At 43.8% G+C, this 17321-nt stretch overlaps 2 protein-coding genes across 3 annotated transcripts in view; one reads left to right on the forward strand and one right to left on the reverse strand.

The window, feature by feature from the left end:
• LOC101478588 (MTSS I-BAR domain containing 1) overlaps nucleotides 1–12021 on the forward strand; it is a 68993-nt gene extending 56972 nt beyond the window's left edge. Inside the window, exons 9-15 of one of the 2 annotated variants that reach the window (XM_004574236.4) lie at nucleotides 244–351; nucleotides 622–719; nucleotides 1088–1313; nucleotides 4209–4445; nucleotides 5843–6010; nucleotides 6183–6339; nucleotides 6701–12021. In XM_004574236.4, coding sequence (XP_004574293.1) covers nucleotides 244–351; nucleotides 622–719; nucleotides 1088–1313; nucleotides 4209–4445; nucleotides 5843–6010; nucleotides 6183–6339; nucleotides 6701–7353 — 1647 coding nt within the window. In that variant the 3' untranslated portion in view covers nucleotides 7354–12021. The remainder of the gene's footprint in view (nucleotides 1–243; nucleotides 352–621; nucleotides 720–1087; nucleotides 1314–4208; nucleotides 4446–5842; nucleotides 6011–6182; nucleotides 6340–6700) is intronic. The other variant, XM_004574237.4, reaches the window with a different exon arrangement.
• Nucleotides 12022–13396: 1375 nt separating this feature from the next.
• tmem65 (transmembrane protein 65) overlaps nucleotides 13397–17321 on the reverse strand; it is a 56579-nt gene continuing 52654 nt past the window's right edge. Inside the window, exon 7 of the mRNA XM_004574238.3 lies at nucleotides 13397–17213. Within this exon, the coding sequence (XP_004574295.1) occupies nucleotides 17103–17213 (111 nt within the window). The 3' untranslated portion in view covers nucleotides 13397–17102. The remainder of the gene's footprint in view (nucleotides 17214–17321) is intronic.

The following is a 17321-nucleotide window of genomic DNA, read 5'->3' on the forward strand; positions in this document are numbered from 1 at the left end:
TTACGCAGAAACTCTGCAAGCCTTTGAAGAAACACCTGGCCCCCTTTAGATTTGTATGTTTATGCTTTGCTGGACGTCAGCAGCTGCAATCCAAATGTAAATCTCTGACGAACATCAACTCCTACACCTTCTGTGCTGCAGCTCTCTCTTTAAACCTCCTGTGGAGCAGCTGCTGTGATGACGTCAGTCTCAAAGCTGTTTTTTGTGTAGAATTTGCAGCTGATGAATGTTTGTGTGTCTCAGGAGGAGGAGATGTCCATGCTGGGGGAGATTACACACCTCCAGACGCTGACAGACGACCTGAAGATGCTAACCATGGACCCACACAAGCTGCCCGCTTCCAGTGAGCAGGTACTCGTGGTGCTGTGAGGGGTCGTGTGACCACACAATCGAACGATTTGTCCTCTGTTATAAATGTCTCAGTTTCAGCCCCGTTCTGTACCGATTAAAATATTTCAGAAGGGTTTTTGATTTAAGCACGTTCAGTACACCTTCACTCACTCTACCCGCTGATCAGTGGTAACCTCGACACGGAGTAAACACGCCTTCCTTTGACCTGACTGCACACAGACACCTTCACAGAAACATCATAGACGATTCACAGCATTTTTTTCTCTCCAGGTAATCGTAGACCTGAAGGGCTCCGAGTGCACCTGGTCCTACCAAACTCCTCCCTCGTCACCAAGCACCACCGTATCCAGGAAGTCCAGCATGTGCAGGTTAGTTATGTGGCTGCTGCCAGCTGCTTATTATCTCAACAATAGAGGGAGATAAGGTGGTCTGCTGAGAGCCTGTCCTCTGCTGCCCCTCTGTGGTTAACAAGTGGAACTACAGCTTTTTTTTTTAAATCATCGATTTTTTTGAAAGTTTTGATTTATCAAAGAGAAATAACTCCAGTAAATGTTATTTTACCATCATGTCTTATTACTCAGAATATTTCATCTGCCTGACTCATTTTTCGGGTTGATTGTTTATTCTTTCATGTGATGAGCTGAGATTTTAAAACAGAAAATCAGCGAATGACTTCAGAGCTTCTCAGGTTTCCTTCTTTCTGACATTTATTTGTCTCCTCCCGTCCGGCCCACAGCAGCCTGAACAGCGTGAACAGCAGCGACTCTCGCTCCAGCGGCTCACACTGTCACTCCCCGACCTCCCACTTCCGTTATCGCGCCTCCTCCTCCTCTTCCTCCTCAGTGCTGCCCCAGCAGACACCTGCCCGCCTCTCTTCAATCTCCTCACACGACTCTGGCTTCATCTCTCAGGACGCCTACCAGTCCAAATCCCCTTCACCGATGCCCCCAGAGACCCTGCAGGTAACAAAAGTCGCGGCTCAGTGCTTTTAGTCATCGACTCACTGAGAACAGACGCCAAAAATAAACCAGTGAGTTCTGTTTATAATGTCTGCGGATGTTCCCCAGTTCCTACGATGTGGTGTGTTTGTTAGTTGGAAGCCACATGTCGCGTGTGCGTGTCTCAGTAACCTCAGAGAGATAGATGGTTTCTATCTATAAACTCGAGGTATCGTCAAATTTAGAGCCATGTCTAACACTCATAACAACAACATCATCTTTTGCTGTTACTTGTTTAAAAACAAAAAAGTCAATCTCGTCGTCATGTTGGAGAAATGACAAAATCCTGAACGAGACCAGGATATACAGCAACGACATTCATTCAGACGTCATCTGCATCCAGTCTTGTTAAGCGCCTTCAGGGTACAGACACTGGTCAGTGTTTACGTTGTCGAGCCTACACAGGCTTTATTTTAAATAGATCAGTTCCTCTCGCACTCAACGATCCTGGTGCCCAATCAGGTGGAGGTGATGATATCGCCCCTGGCTCTAGCTGTGAGACGCCTCAGGCGGGAATTGGAACTGCAGCACCTGCTTACCACTACGCTACCCAGCTGCATATACATACATGTATATACATTTATATATAAAACACATCATAGGCACTACTCGAGTTAAGCTATTTTAAATACAATCATTTTAGTTTTAGTGCTGTGCCAAGATAATTTACATTAATTAAATATCCAAAGACGGAGCGTGAAGGTGTCCACTGATGTTTTTTCAGCAAAGATAATTAGGACGTAAAGATTATATGTAGTCAGTTTGTTTGTGCTGATAATTTAGCACATGAACAAAATGACAGGATGTTTGTGTGTGAGAGGAAGTTCAGAGTGCGACAGCCTGCTGTGTGCTTTCATCTTCACCTCACCTCAGTAACCCAGCGCGCTGTGACACTGATCAGCCATGCTGCTATTATAAAACTTTAACCAGTCATGAATCACATAATAGAAGAAGACACAGACCTGAAGCTTCAGCCTGCGTTAGCTCTGTTTCTGATTTTCACTCCAACATGACTCACTGTTAAATATAATGAGAAAATACTAGCAGTAGTGCTTTAAAAAAAAAAAATTTCATAAAGTTGATAGTTTCTCTTTCCACCTGCTGAACCGGCTTCTGCTTCGTCTTTGCTCTGTTTGACCTCTGACCTGGGATCAGTGTTTGGGAGATTACAGCTTCTCATTAAATGTTTCATAGATTCACTCCTCCTAACACATCCTAACCCAATTTCACTGCACTTAAACCCGTCTTAATCATTTTAGACGTGCAGAAATCTGAAAACTGCATGTGCATTAATGCTCCCCAGCACTGGTTGTCCTGCTGTTCTAACCTGTTTGTTGCTGCTTCCTCTGCTTTTCTCTCGTGTCTGTGTTTTGATCTGTTTTCTTGGCTTCCCTCTGTGCTTCCTGCAAACTGCTGTCTCTGTGTGCGCTCTGCATGGCGCTGCTGCAGTCGTGCGTCTCTGCTTCACCCTCTCAGTCTGTCACTGTGGGGCCTTCCTCGTACTCCTCTTCTTCCTCACCCTCACACCCCGAGCCACGCTCTGGGCAGCAGCAGGTGAACACGTAGACACACAATTGTGTTAGTGTTTTGTTGTTCTTGTTTTTCCAGGTGAGTCGTGTGTCAGCTTTTATTTTTGAGTGATATGAACGGGAGCCTTCATGAAGCACAAAAAGCCGACTGCACAGAAACGTTTCCAGCTGCTTAACAAATCCAATTACATTCAGTGCTCAACACTGGCAACGAATAAATGAACAATTAAAATATAATCTAGTGTTGGCTGAGGAGGAAGAAATATTCCAGGTTTGATTGGCAGCCTGATAATCATCAACATCCTGAAAACTAAGAACAGCACACGATGTTCACTCCACCGTGAAATGGATTAAAAGATTACTCGCATGTAAAGGGAACCCAGCTCTGTGAGCAATAAAGGGACCAAAAACAAACAGATTTCCCCTCAGGTTTGTCAAACAGAAACATTTACAAAAGCCAAAGAAATCCCAGTCTGGTCTGTTTATGGTCAGAGTGTGTCAGGGTGAAGAGGTCAGGTTACCTGGTCATTTTACCAGGTAACTGTTCAGAATATATGAGATATTTATATGATGAGGCTCTCAGGCAAACAGTTATTCTAAACTTTTTAAAATCAATATTGAGTCGACATGTTTGATTTACTCGTGAATGCACAGTTGGGACTGAGTGACTTTGATGCACATCTCAGCTACGTCACTAAAACAGGAAACGTGCAGTGAAACCTAATGAACATCACCATATGGTCCCCAGTGATGGTTCATAATTTAGTTGGTTATCAGAACTTATGCAGGGCTCTCGTCCTCCTCCTCCGGCAGGGCTTCACATGGATAAATTGCCAAAACAAAAAACACAACAAAGATCGACTTTCATTATATTTGCTGAGATGTTATTGGCTTAAGTAAAAGTATCTTTAGCGTAGAATAAAATTACTCTGTTGCAATTAAAGATGCATAAATGTGAAATACAAATGTGTAGGGAGTATTTCGGGTGGCATTAGTTGAAGCGAATTTTTGTAAGACTACAAATTCTTTTCATAATTGTTTTGCAAAATCTCAGAAACTGGGAAAGGCCAGTGAAATAAAATACTGATTAAAAAGTGAAAAAATCATCTGCTTCAAAGAAACTCCAGATGAAATCGTCAGTGCTATAAATCAGGATGTTTGATGTTTGGAGGTGTATGAATGCTGGGACCTCACTGCCACCCAAACATTAGCTTTTTCTGCCGCATGAAGCACCTGTTTTTGCGCTCATGTCTCGTGTTTTCACTCCTCGGTCGTGAGCGTCATCTTTAATTTTTGAATTGTTTCTGCTTCTTCATTCATTCACATTCAGTTGACAAATGGGTTTGACCATCACGGAGCCCAGGACCCCCACCTCCACCCTTCATACTTCTCCTACTCCTCTCCCACCACCACTACCACCACCTCTCCCATCTCCTCGCCCTCCTGTTCGTCCGTTTCACCCACGTGGCCGTGGTCTCGCTCAGGCTGCGGCCAATCAGGAGAGTTCCTGCCTCTCAGCCCCTCGGGGCTTGGAGTGATCCCATCATCCAGAGTCCCGTCCTGGAAGGTTTGATCCTCATTCTCCCCGATGTCCTCCTCTTTTCTTTGAGTTGATCTGTGTGTTATTTTCTCTTCTTTCTTGATGTCAGTTCATTCTCTCAAAAGTTTCTCATTTTCCAGTCAATTCAATTTAGGATCAATTTCACCTGATATTTTTGTTAATTTTATTCCTGCTTATCTTTAAGATTAAAAATTGAAACGTAAACTTTAAAACAACATTGATTATCACTATACAGAGAGCCTTGCTTACCTGTGCTGGTGACAGGTGTGAGTTTTCAGGTTGTCCATTTTTCAGGTACTTTTTTACAAAACTCCTCTCACCACCAGGTGGCAGCATTTTACCTAAAAGCGTTAGCCTAGCTGTTCAGCCGAGAACTACAACTTCTACTTTCAAATGTACATAACTTCTAATCCAGTGTTTCATAGCCTGTAGCCTTGTTGTGATAATGCAAGCTCGAATAATTCTGAGATTTTTCATGTTGTGTTTGGGGCAAATCGGATTCTTCATTCATAAAGCTGAGAATGCAGCCCGGTCCTGCAACACCCACCGGACAGAGACGCCTTTAACATGATGCCATAGCTGTTTCCTCACATTCTGTCGACGGGTTCATTCAGATGTCAAATTGAATTGTTGCCCACATGCTAAATGCATTTAAAGTCTTCTGTACATATGTACGAATCAACCACAACATTAAACATCTGACTAATTTTGTGTAGGTCCCTGTTATGCTGTTAAAACAACTCTGACCTATAAGGACCACAGCGAGTGTTCTGTGGGGTGACTGGCTCTGGGATGGTGACAGTCTGGTCCTTTCGGCCCGCTGGGCTGTGGGACAGGGTGTCTGCTCTGGTGTTCTGATTGGATTTGGGATATAAGGACTTTTCCTCAATGACTTGTTCTTGTGGCGTATCCTCTCCTGATGGGGGAGGCAGCTGCCGTTGGGGAGTGTCATTGGAGGTTTTTGTTTAGGTGGGCGGTATGCGATAAAGTCCAATCCTTATGGACACCAGGACGCAAGTAAACGATCAGCGTCGATTCATTTCACCTGTGTGTGGTTTTAATGTTGTGGCTGAGTTGTAAACTCCAACTTCACTGGGAGGTGGAGGCATCCAACTGCAAGGCTGTGGTTTACATTTTTACAGTTTATATAATAGCTTCTACTTTTAAAGGCGTGTTTTGAGGTGCGGCCTATAAAATGGTTTGGTTTGCTTGCATAGACCTCTGGTGTTCTTGCAACAGTTTCCAAATGTTTGCTCACAGCAGCAAACATGAGCATTTTTGTCATTTCTATAAAAGAAACATCCCTCTGTTCATGCTTCTATTTGGATGTTTGACTAATGGACAAAATTAACAACAATATTAAAAAACTATTTTACTGTTATTGATGATATCTTCCTGTGTAGGATTGGGCCAAACCAGGCCCGTACGATCAGCCCATGGTTAATACCCTGAAGAGGAGCAAGGACAGGAGAGAGACTACAGATCCCAGCAGCCACCAGGGTGCTGATGTCACCACACCAGGAGAGGAGCCAAACAGGGGCAAAGGAAACAACACTTCATCATCCCCCAAGGTCGGACACAATGACCAGCAAAATGCCAAACAAGTCCTTGAATAGAAAGTCACATGACTAACTGGGAGCATTGTGATTGGACAGACGAATCCCAATAATTCACATATTCCCGTGTGTGTGTGTGTGTGTGTGTGTGTGTGTGTGTGTGTGTGTGTGTGTGTGTGTCTGACAGGTGGACAGGGAGACCCGTGAGGAGCTGGCCAGAGCTCTGGCCCGCGGCCTCCAGCTGGACATCCACGGCTCCAGCAGAGATTCCCTGCAAGGCTCCAGCGGCTACAGCAGCCAGACCAACACACCCTGCTGCTCAGAGGACACCATCTCCTCACAGGGTAAACGTACTTAACTTACTCCCACCAGATTAATTAAATACAAACTACTTCACAGTTTAACTCCAGCAAAGGATGCGTTGCTGCTAAGCTCAGCACTAACTTTATTCAAATGTTCACTGGACCCAGAAACAAGCCTGAATTGAATCACTGAAAAACAAACTTCCGTTGTGTCTCTTCTGAACGTCTCAAATCTCGCTCTGGTCTAAACTCTAAACAGAAAAAATCTAATTAAAGTTAACGTGAATTAAAAAGACTTTAATTATATAATATCTGGGGAATGCTTGAGATCATCAGCTGACTCTGCTCTATTCAAACAAATTCTGTTATCGTGCTAAATTCTCCCCCCTCCTGGTCTCTGTAGTATCGGACTGTGACTACTACTCTGTGGGAGCAGATCAGGAGGTGGAGCAGCAGTCCTCAGACTTTGATAAATCCTCCACCATCCCGAGGAACAGCGACATCACCCAGTCCTACCGCCGCATGTTTCAGTCTAAACGCCCTGCTTCCACTGCTGGCCTGCCTTCCAACCCCTCTGCTGTAATCACCCCGGGGGTTGCTACTATCAGACGGACACCGTCCTCCAAACCCAACTTGCGACGACCATCCGGGGGCCTCAACCTGGGCCCCATCCCCATCAAGCCCCCCATGATCCCAGTTAAGACTCCCACTGTGCCTGAACACCCTGGATTCCCCAGCAAAGCAGCGTCAGAAGACGGCAACACCCCGCGGACCCCGCTAAGCCCGGCCACCACTCCTCTGTCACCAGGCAGCAACGGGTCATTGTCACCAAAGTCTGTCCCTTGGGAGATCCAGCACATGGGCAAGGGATTGGATCCTCCAACCCCACCTCCACAGCCCAGCGGTCGGTCATCAGAGTGGGAGCGCCGACCCCTCCCAGAGCTCTTGGAGGAAACAGAATACGCTGAGGTGGAGGACTTTCTGGTGGCCATCCGACGAGGTGTCAAGCTCAAGAAGACGACAACCAACGACCGATCAGCACCAATGATTCACTGAGACTGCAAAGGTTGGTTTGACATGAGCCATTTTGTGTCCCTGGCTGAAAATACTGTTGGAAGGGACACAAAATGGTTAATGCTAAGTAAAAGCAAATCGCTATGACATCAAATGGATGCCAGTAACAGGAGGAAGTTGCCCAGAGACTCTGATTGAGGATCATTTTAGAAATCTTGTCTTTTAGCAGTGATTACAAAAAAATGTGCATTTTCACAGTTTGGCCAAAGAGTAATAATATTTGCATTTAAATCAAACAAAGACCGAGTCCATTGTCAGCTGGGATCGCCTCCAGCCTCACCTGCACAGGTGCACAAGGAGAAATTTTAAGTAAACTTTCCACAAAGTGTTGACTGGACTTGTTAAGCACATCTCCCTTTAAAATCAGTTCTAGTTCCTGCGCGAGGCCGAGCCAGGAACTCTGATCCGAGATCGTTTCCTCAGGGCAACTTCGATAACAGAGCGAGGGAGACGGGATCATCCTGACGACCGAGAGACGCCTGGACAAGGTCGACCTTGTAGCAGGAAAAAAGAGGCTTAAATGAAATGAAATCCTAATGTTGGGGAGAAGTGAAGGTAGAAGAAGAAGAGAACACTTCTCAGACAGACGACGCTGAGCTGGGAGGAGTGATGGAATATTTTCGAAAGATCAAATCATTATTTGTATGTACATATTTCTATTTTGATGTGTTTGTATGTTTTACACCCTCGTAGTCTCCCATTTCCACTAAAGGTGCCAAAAGCCTGTGTGCTGAATACGACTTACATATTTAATGCTGGATTTTCTTTATGTACAAACATGAGTATGGTGTTTGACAGAGAGTTGTACTTGGACACCACCTGAAAGAGGATTTGTATATGTAGAGCAGCGTATTGAAGAGTGGCGTGTAACCATTCGCAACTAAGGATTTTCTGTTGTTACAGTAGACTGACCTGCGTGTATTCAGTTTGCCTCAGTATAAATGATCCTTTTGCCTCTTAAACCGAATAAGAAAACCCCGGCAGCAGGAGAGGATCAGGAACTCTGGATGGAACAACTCGAGGTTAAGGCTGCTGTCCAAACAACGTCCCGGCTCTGAATTTCTAAGCTGAAAACAATACTGCAAGGTGCCATTGGAGGTTCATTTCCTCTCACTGCGATTCTGTGCTTGTCAAAAGCACTTTGTGAAATTTGAGCAATTTAAAAATGCACAAAAATACAGAAACACCATTAGCAACGCAGCATGGCCACAGCGTGCGTCAGCCAACACTCCAAGTCCATAGCAGTGCAGTAACAGAGGCTACCACAGTTTCCTCCTGTGCTACTGCGTATCTGTAGTAAATACAATCATGTGGATTTGTGTATTGGTCTGGTGTAATAGAAGTGTGCTGATTTAGGAGGCACAGATTTAAACAGTTGTGGATGTTATTTTAGTGAAGTTACTGCTCGGTCAGTGCTTAAATTATTGGCCTGTGACCTGATGTTTAATGCTTAATATCTAAAACGCAGAAAATCTGGTCTATGTTGTATAACTCAGTCGTAGTTAGCACTTTTTACTAAATACTGAAATGTGCAGTGTGCACATATTAAATTGTGTGTAAGCCAGAAATGTGTACAAGTCTAAGGATAGCCGACTTCCCAAAAATGCCAAATGACTGCCCTGAAAGAGCAAGACGGTTGAACACAGTCACTTTGGAAGGCTGAACGTGGTCGGTCGACCCCCCCAGTATTCTGCCTACAAGTATAAACGGTGTCATGTATAAAAATCTCTAAAGAGAGGAGATGCACAACACGCTGGTTTGGAGTTTAGCTTGTTTTTAGTCCCAAACTGTTACTTACTAGCCTAAAAACACCAACTGTTCAGTGTGTGGAGGTGTTTCAGGTGGTGCGGGACACGCTGTGGTAACCATGTTGGAGGTCCAACACTTTATACAGCTATGAAGTCAAATCCTTCACACGCTGATCCACAGAGTGCCGTTCACGTCTTATTCATCTTGGTCCTGAAATTGTCTCCAGTTCAGAGACTGCTCGAAAAAAAATGAACAAAAATAAAGTCAAATTATTATTAACGCCCACTTCTATTTGAGCTTTGATATATCATCACTTAGAAAAGTGATTCTACGAGTAGTCCTGTCGTGCCTCATCGTATTTTACAAAAATTAAGATCTGATGCTAGTGCACGACTGCACGAGCTCATCCCATCAAATTTAGAGATGCCATTAAAAATAACCAACAGCTGTCAATGATTGGTGAGAACAAAGCTCTAATTGATGTTTTTAAAAACACTGAGCCTCAGCTGCCTGTGGACCTCCACAGTGACACCACACGAGGCCGACGTGACCCACCAGGAGATCCTCTTAGCTGCACACAATCAGACCCTGCTGCATACTAATATGAATATAAGTCCAGTACGTATGTATACTTTAACTGTACTAGCTTGTTAATACATGTCAGATTTTAGCTGTCAGCAAGCTGAAATACACTAAAACTCCCATTTCTACCAAATAGCACTGCTAATATGTAGTCACCACATAATTATTACGTGCTTTAAGCATTTATTAATTTAAATATTCCCATCTTTTTCGTTTGACCTGTTGAGCATATAAAACCTATTAACGAGACTATATTTAATATGCATGTCGTCTTTCGTTTGCTTTGTTTAGCTGAGCATAATGATTTATTAGCCTGCTTCTCTCCTCTGTTGATCCAACTCTTCTGGACCAGGATGCAGTTTAGATTCCTGCAGGATGCAGAAACGTTTCCTGCTGTGTGTGACGGTTGTTTGACGCCCTGTACGACAACCGAAGCCGGCTTCGTTTTTTAAAAAAATCCAGGCTTATTCTCCTGTGCAGGTTTACAAATCCAGTCGTGTGTGGCTGACGCGATAACAAGCGTATGAAGCTGAGTGTTTGAGCTGTGAAGACTCTGTAGATGTTTGTCATCGATGATCCGAGTGAGGCCGACACACACTGAGGATCAGAGGAGCGTTAGAATTCCCGTCAAAGCTGGAAAATGATTCGTTTAAATGTGTCACACATTCAGAGCGCACCGGGTTAGAAAAACCAAGTTAGATGAAAAGCCAGCGACCCGGTCCTCAGTGTGTTGAGACGCCACTCTTGTCCCCGAGCTGTAAACACAGCAGCTGTCAGTGTGTCCGTTTAACCCTTTAAACTTCAGCCTTTCATTTTCAGATGAGTTGCCTAATGTCTTACCGTATATGCTTAAAGAAGCTCTGGGTTTGATTTCTTTGTATGATACTCCTCCTTCAGGTGCTCTCCTATAACTATGAGGTTTCCCTCGTGCATTTCCTCAACAGATTTTGATACAGCCACTTTATTTTATGGAAAGTATCAGAATTAGAATTTTGGCCCTTAGATTAATTATCACCATAGTCTCGGGTGCACGTTTTACAAAAAATGCATTTTTAGTCAGTTATCATTTATTGCACAACAACAAAAAGCCTATTTAAAAATATTTCAAATATCTTTCTTGTAAGTTTGAAGCATTATGATTTATTTTGTCAGATGTACACGTACTGTGGTGGATTCTCATTGTAAACGTGGCCACAGATTCAGATATGAAGTCAGTGTTTGTTCATGTCGGCTTTTTATGCTCTCAGATCTTTCAGGCACTGAGAGAGACCCCTCGGCACGTTTAAGCCCCACCCACCTGCCGTTGAGCCTTCTGTTTGCCGGACCCATCCAATCAGCAGAAAGCTGGCTTAAAGGTATCTTAAAGAGGGAGGAGCCAGAGTGAAAAATGCATTTTATAAATCACAGATTGAGGCCTAAACTTTGGGACAGCAGTCCTTTACTTCCCCAGTTTGCTCTTACGATGGTAAATAAAAGGCGGATTTTAAGGCAAACTGCAGCTCTTATTAATAAAAAGACTTTAAATTAGACTTACAAAAACAACCGCGTACAGTGTGTCAGGTAAAAAGTCTGCTCCAGTTCTGATTTATAAAAGTTATTATCAGCTACGCCTTCGTAGTGAAATGTCAAAAACTAAATCCGTTAAAAATTCAGCAACGAGGTTGAGATCAACAGCTTCGCTAACATCACTCACTCACTATAATAATCACTTTAAGCCGATGTACAAGTGAGGTTTAATTTTTATTGATTTTAATAAAAGTAACTGCACATGAATGTAACTTTTTACTGACAAATTTCCCACTAGCCTTGAACTCAGCATGGCTCCTGTAAGAACAGCAGCTTTTCTCCATCTCATTTCAGCTGTTTTTTAAAACCGTGAGGAAACAAACAGGTTTTATTAAAATCCTAAATCTGCAGCAGCTACAGACCTTTCCAGCGCTGTGACGAACTCACTCCTGCCTGTGGTGCTAGAAGTAAAAAACCTTTTTTATTTAATTTTTTTTACTACTTTTGTAATTCTGTAAATTCTGCTTCATGTTCCTGAATATTAATCATCTTTTTCTATGTAAACCGGTTTTTTGTTGGATCTTGGCTGTAAAATAAAATCGTACGTTCGATGTGCACCTGATGACGAGGGAAACCTGCGCTTTGCTTTTATCGTTTTTTGTTTCTATTTAACTTCATGAGGCTAAAGTAGGAAACCTTTAGTTTGACTGTGAGCTTGGGCTTAAGATAAACGATTGGTTATCTTTGGTCCTACTTTTTCATGCAAGACGTTTTGATTGTCCCTTAATAAACTTATCAAGTACTGACAAATAATTGAGTCTATTTATTCATTCGAGGTTGTTGATGCTCCAAATCACGATTTTCATCGTTTATTTTGTAAATGAATCAGCATCCGATATTACGAAAATCAGGTTTCTTATTCTGATAAAATGATTTAACCAGAGGAAGCAGGAGGACGAGGACGCGCTGGGAAACGTCTGATATGAATTAAAGATGTGCAGGCTTCCGTCTACGAGTCGATCGACAGATTTTATTTGTTCTGGTGAGATTTAAATCAAGTTCTTTGAAATATAAGGAAGTTATTTTAGGGTTTTACTCTTTTGTTCTTATAAATAAAGACATAAAATGACAACATTTCACCATTATGATTATTTAAAGATATGTTTACTAAGTAAATCTCCAAAAAGTTGATTCTGTTCATCTGGACGTAGAAACGTTTCGTCATCATCCAACTGCCTCCTTCAGTCTCAGCTGACTGCAGGTTTTCTTATAAACAGAACATTTGCATAATGACTGAAACCAGCCCAGTGAGGGAACAATGGGCCGGGAGGTCAGTTCCTCAGTTCCTTCTCATGGCCATTGATCAACAACCACTGATCAATGGCCATGAGAACCATTCACAGAGAGCTGGGGAATGGCTGCAATCACAGCACAGTTTACAAAGTGAGTTTTGGGTTCAGGTGAGAGTTTACAAGATTTTCTTAGGATTAAACCAGAAATGTTTTAAAGGAATAAAACAAATATACACTCAAAGTGCTTCACACTACATATTTAACCATAGATTCAAGCAAATGCTTCGGTCTGTACACTTTACCTGCATCTCTCCTCTGGGTGAACATGCAAACTCCAGGCGGGGTTTGAACCAGGAACCTGCTCATGAGAAACCTGCAGTCCAGAGCGCGGAAGAATAAGGATAAACCAAGATGGTAATCAGTGATGTGATGAGTCTTTATCCAGCGAGTGTGCAGAGATCCTCAGTCATACTCATGTCTGCTTCAAAACACCAAGCTGAGTGTTCGACCTCAGCAGACCTCATGACCAGTCAGTGATGTCGCTCGGCAGGTTTTGAGACACGCATACAAATGACGCGATTGGACTAGAGCGATGCTGTAACGACCCCACGCACATTAGGTGGTCCTCGATTGTAATGGGGAGCGAAACGCAGTCGAGCTGTGTAAGCAGGTACGAGTGGGAAAAGGGCTAAAAGTGACCTCACAGTGGCTACATCCATCTTTGCTTTACAGTCTGAGCTCATGATTCAAATGAACGTGCTGTTTTCAGGACCTTTAAACACTGAACGTGAGCTCAGTCCTGCTCGCAGCAGCGTGCTCAGCCTGGAGTCCCCAATGAATGAATGAACGAGAGGTCAGTGAAGCATCACCTGCAGAGCCACAAGCAAACACTCGTATTCATTTACTTTTGTTTTAATTGCACATAATGTTGCAAAATACATCCACACATCATCCTTCAACAGTCCAGGTTGTTCGGTACATACTGTACATGCATCAGTGCGCAGCGGCTGTTCCAGACTGTCCACCAGATGGCAGCACAGCACGGCATTCCTTTACCCGACAGCCTTACATGACAAACTTCTTGTTTATAGGCTTCAAAGGATGACTTCACACAATTAAATGAAGGAAAATATCATCTTAAAAAAGCAAAACAAACAAAGTTTGATTAAAATCTTTTCCTCGTGTAAAATAAACACAAACATGAGATGACAGAAAAGCAAACGAGTTCTCTGAAGCATCCTCAGTTTTACCAGGTTCACACAGACTCAGACTTAACTAATCTGTCCTAATGAGACGGGCAGACAAAGAGCTCACTTCCCTCGAGGCTTTTACAGTTAATCCAACGACAAACTTGAATGTCTCCTGCAGTCGAGTCCAAACCCTCATTAAAACACCGTGCAAACATTTCTGTCTGAGCTCACAGCTCTTAATTCCTTTAATTCAGAGGATGCGTTGGGATTCGTGCTTAAAGCGTCTCCGTCCCTCTGAAGACAAACATTTCATAATCTGCTAGAAAAACAGCAGGACTCAAAACCACACATCACAGTTTTTATCAGGAAACTTGTGATGGCGGGAGGACGTCTGAAGAATGTAAGGCTGATAAAAACAAGATAATGATGCTGTGATGATCGACCTGGATCAACCTTCATCTCGCAACTGCTGAACCACACCGCAGCCAACGTTCTCTAATTATCCATCAGTTTGCTTTGGATTGCACAAAACATATTGAACAAAAACTGCACATTATTGCACTGATCAGACATCAAAGCCCAGCAGAGAACAGAGGGGTGGAGCCTATCCCAGCTGTCACAGGGTGACAGGTCGAGCACCTCGTAGGGAAAGATGTCTGATGTAGAATGAGCTGATAGAAGACTGCAGGAGGAAGAGAAGTCCTTCTAAACATCTAACAGCCTGAAAATACTCACTGTGTGTTTTAAGCAGCTGGCAAAGACATTTTCACCTATTAGAAACAAAAACAATCTGATTTTTGCCTCTAAAATGTGAGAATCTGAATTATCCAAGTAAGTCTCAGCAGCTCCTGGAATAATAAGATGATTTCTGACAGTTTGTTAAATCTAAAAATGATGAAGCTGCTGATCAATAAGAAAAGAGTCACTGTGGAAGCCCAAATCAAGCAGCAAACAAAACACTGAGACAGGAAGCTGGGGGCGCGGGCGTCTGAGGATGAAGAGGGTTCAGCGTCGTTATAAGAAGCACCTTAGAGGTCTGTCGACAGCTGGAGTGTTTAATGGTGACAAAGTCTGAGCCACTTCTCTGACTTTGAATCGCACCTTCTCAGGCACCATCTGCAGCTTCAAGTCATCAAACAAAAGCTAACAAAAAGAAGGAAAACCTGGATGCGAGTGAAGCGACCGTGTGAGAGAACGAAGGAAAAGATGGTGGAGAAAGTAAAACAAACAGATACAGAGCGACCTTGGAAAGCTCAGAACGGAGCCCAGAGCTGAAAATAGAAACTTCAGTTTCACCTCCTACATCTCTAAGCACTCATAAAAACCATCTGATGAGATTACAGAGCTACACAAGTTCATGCAAACACAGAAATCATTCCTCGAGGTAGCAGATGACACGTTTTCAGATTTGCAGGATGGCGGCGACTCGACGGGGAAGTCCGCTCGCTTCCAGAGCAAGTCGTGACAAAACACTTGTTGCTTTGACTCATGAATAAATAGTGTTTTTGGAGATGAAGTCTGTAAATGTATAAAGTGTCTGCTGAAGAGAAAATTTAAAAATTTGTGCTTTTTTCTTTTTTTTGTTCCTCCAATTAATCAGAGATCAAAACGAAACGTGAGCTAGTGTCTGAAACAGTCGCGTCCGTGTTTCTGCTGTCGGGATGGGAAACACTCGTCGCTGCTACAGCGCCGATGTCTGGGAAGAATAAACCACACCGGCGGTGCTGAGACTGCAGAGGGTTTCCCATCCTCCGAGCTGCCCGGGCGGATTTACACGAGCCGTCTGTGGGAGGGAAATCAAAGTTTTGTTCCACCAGAGAAGCATCGATTCTTCCCATCAGCCCCTGGGACCGAGTCGCAGAGAGGAAAGCCGAACATGTGAATTTCTGGGAACTCGACTAACATACTGATACGGGGGGAAAAAACTACTGGATTAAATGCCAAGCAGCGAAATCAGCACCAAGGTTACGCGTATGTTCGTTTTGCACAGGCCTCTCTCTCCAGGGTCTCCGCCAGCACCGCATCTCCCTTTTTATCAGGTTAAAATTAGGACACATCACAGCGTGAGACTCCAGGATCCCTTTTTTATGCTAAGCAACCTCTGACTGCTGAAACTGTGAAAGGAAATGTGGCGTCAAAACACCGCGTGCAGCAAAACCATTGAAACTGCTCCTGCAGCTTTACTTCGTATCCCTTTGTGAATTTCCACTTGTTCCCAGCTTCCGTGTGGTCTCCTCGCAGATTTGGGCGCTTTAGCTTCACACTGCACGGAGAGCTGAGCTGGTGATGTGACAGCGGGAACAGAGTCCAGGAGTGAATCCATTATTGTGGACGTTTGTGGTGCTGGAATAGTTGGAAAACATGCGGTTGGAGCACAAAGCGACAAACCTTCGATAAGCCATGAAACTGAATGTTTAAAACGTTTTGATTAACGGTGCAAATTCACGCACTGCACCGATCGGCTACCTGCTGCCCACCTGCAGTGACCTAGATCGGCTAAACAAGTTTTTACTACAAACACTGATAAAGTCATGCTGGCAATGAGCAGTGCACTGAGATCTGCAGCCTCACCTGGTCAGGTATGACCAACCGCTAACATCAGCAAGAGATTTTTGGATATTCATAAACTGATATGTGGGATTAAAGCGGAATAGCTGCTAAATTAAACCCAGTTTTCTATTTGTGCTGCTCAACAGAGGCGGAGCAGATTCTCATTTCAGATGATGTGTCACAAAGACGTGCTTTTACAGTCTGAGCCACATCCACACTGGGGCTGCAACAACATCAGATTTTTCACATTATCGTGATTTTAAATCAGCCTGAATTATCAATAAGGATCTTTTTGCTTTCAGTAAATCATATTTAATGCTTTCTCCTTTAGTGATGAGTCACAATACATCCATACAGAAGTGGTTCAGTGACTATTAGAACACTTTCTGCACAGGCAGAAACCCCTCACTGTGACCCATCACCTGGATTATGTCTCCTAGTTACTCCTAGCAGTCTTTCAGGGGGTCACGAGTGGACGTTATTGGCATTTATTGTGTGCTTTTCCTCTTTTTTGGCAAATAAATTACTCTGAAAATGTGCGTGCAGGGACTCTGCAGCCATAAAGATTATAACAACTATGCGGCCGTTTCCTCTCTGCTTTTGCGCCCAGAACACTGGGAATGGGACTGATATGAAGAATCGATGAGAATCGCAGCTTGAACCTCCCGCTGAACCAACAGATGCCGCTTTCTTGGAGCCGACGGTGTAAAAATAACTCTGGTCGCGGTCAGCGGCCAATTACGTTCCCTCAAACTGTACGCCGCCCGAGCAGGATGACAGAGAAACGTCCGACTGTAAATACTTTTTTTTTTCTTTTCTTAGAGCTGTGACATCAGCAGTGTTATGAAGATGTAGTGGCGTGTTAGGAGGAGCCTGATGGCGCGTCGCCGTCCTCCTTCTCGTCGTCGTCGCCTAGGAAAAACAGCGGGAACATCCCCAAAATACAGCCGATGGACACGCCGATGGCCTTACCCTGCAGCAGGAGGCGAAGGAGAAATCATCAGAATCTGTTATCCTCAAACAGTCGGGTGTGCAGAGGTGAAACTAGCTTCGGAAAGTCTGGGCAGCGATGCTCTTATCT

The sequence above is a fragment of the Maylandia zebra genome, linkage group LG22 (genome assembly GCF_041146795.1).
Source record: "Maylandia zebra isolate NMK-2024a linkage group LG22, Mzebra_GT3a, whole genome shotgun sequence".
In the NCBI taxonomy this organism is placed as follows: Eukaryota; Metazoa; Chordata; class Actinopteri; order Cichliformes; family Cichlidae; genus Maylandia; species Maylandia zebra.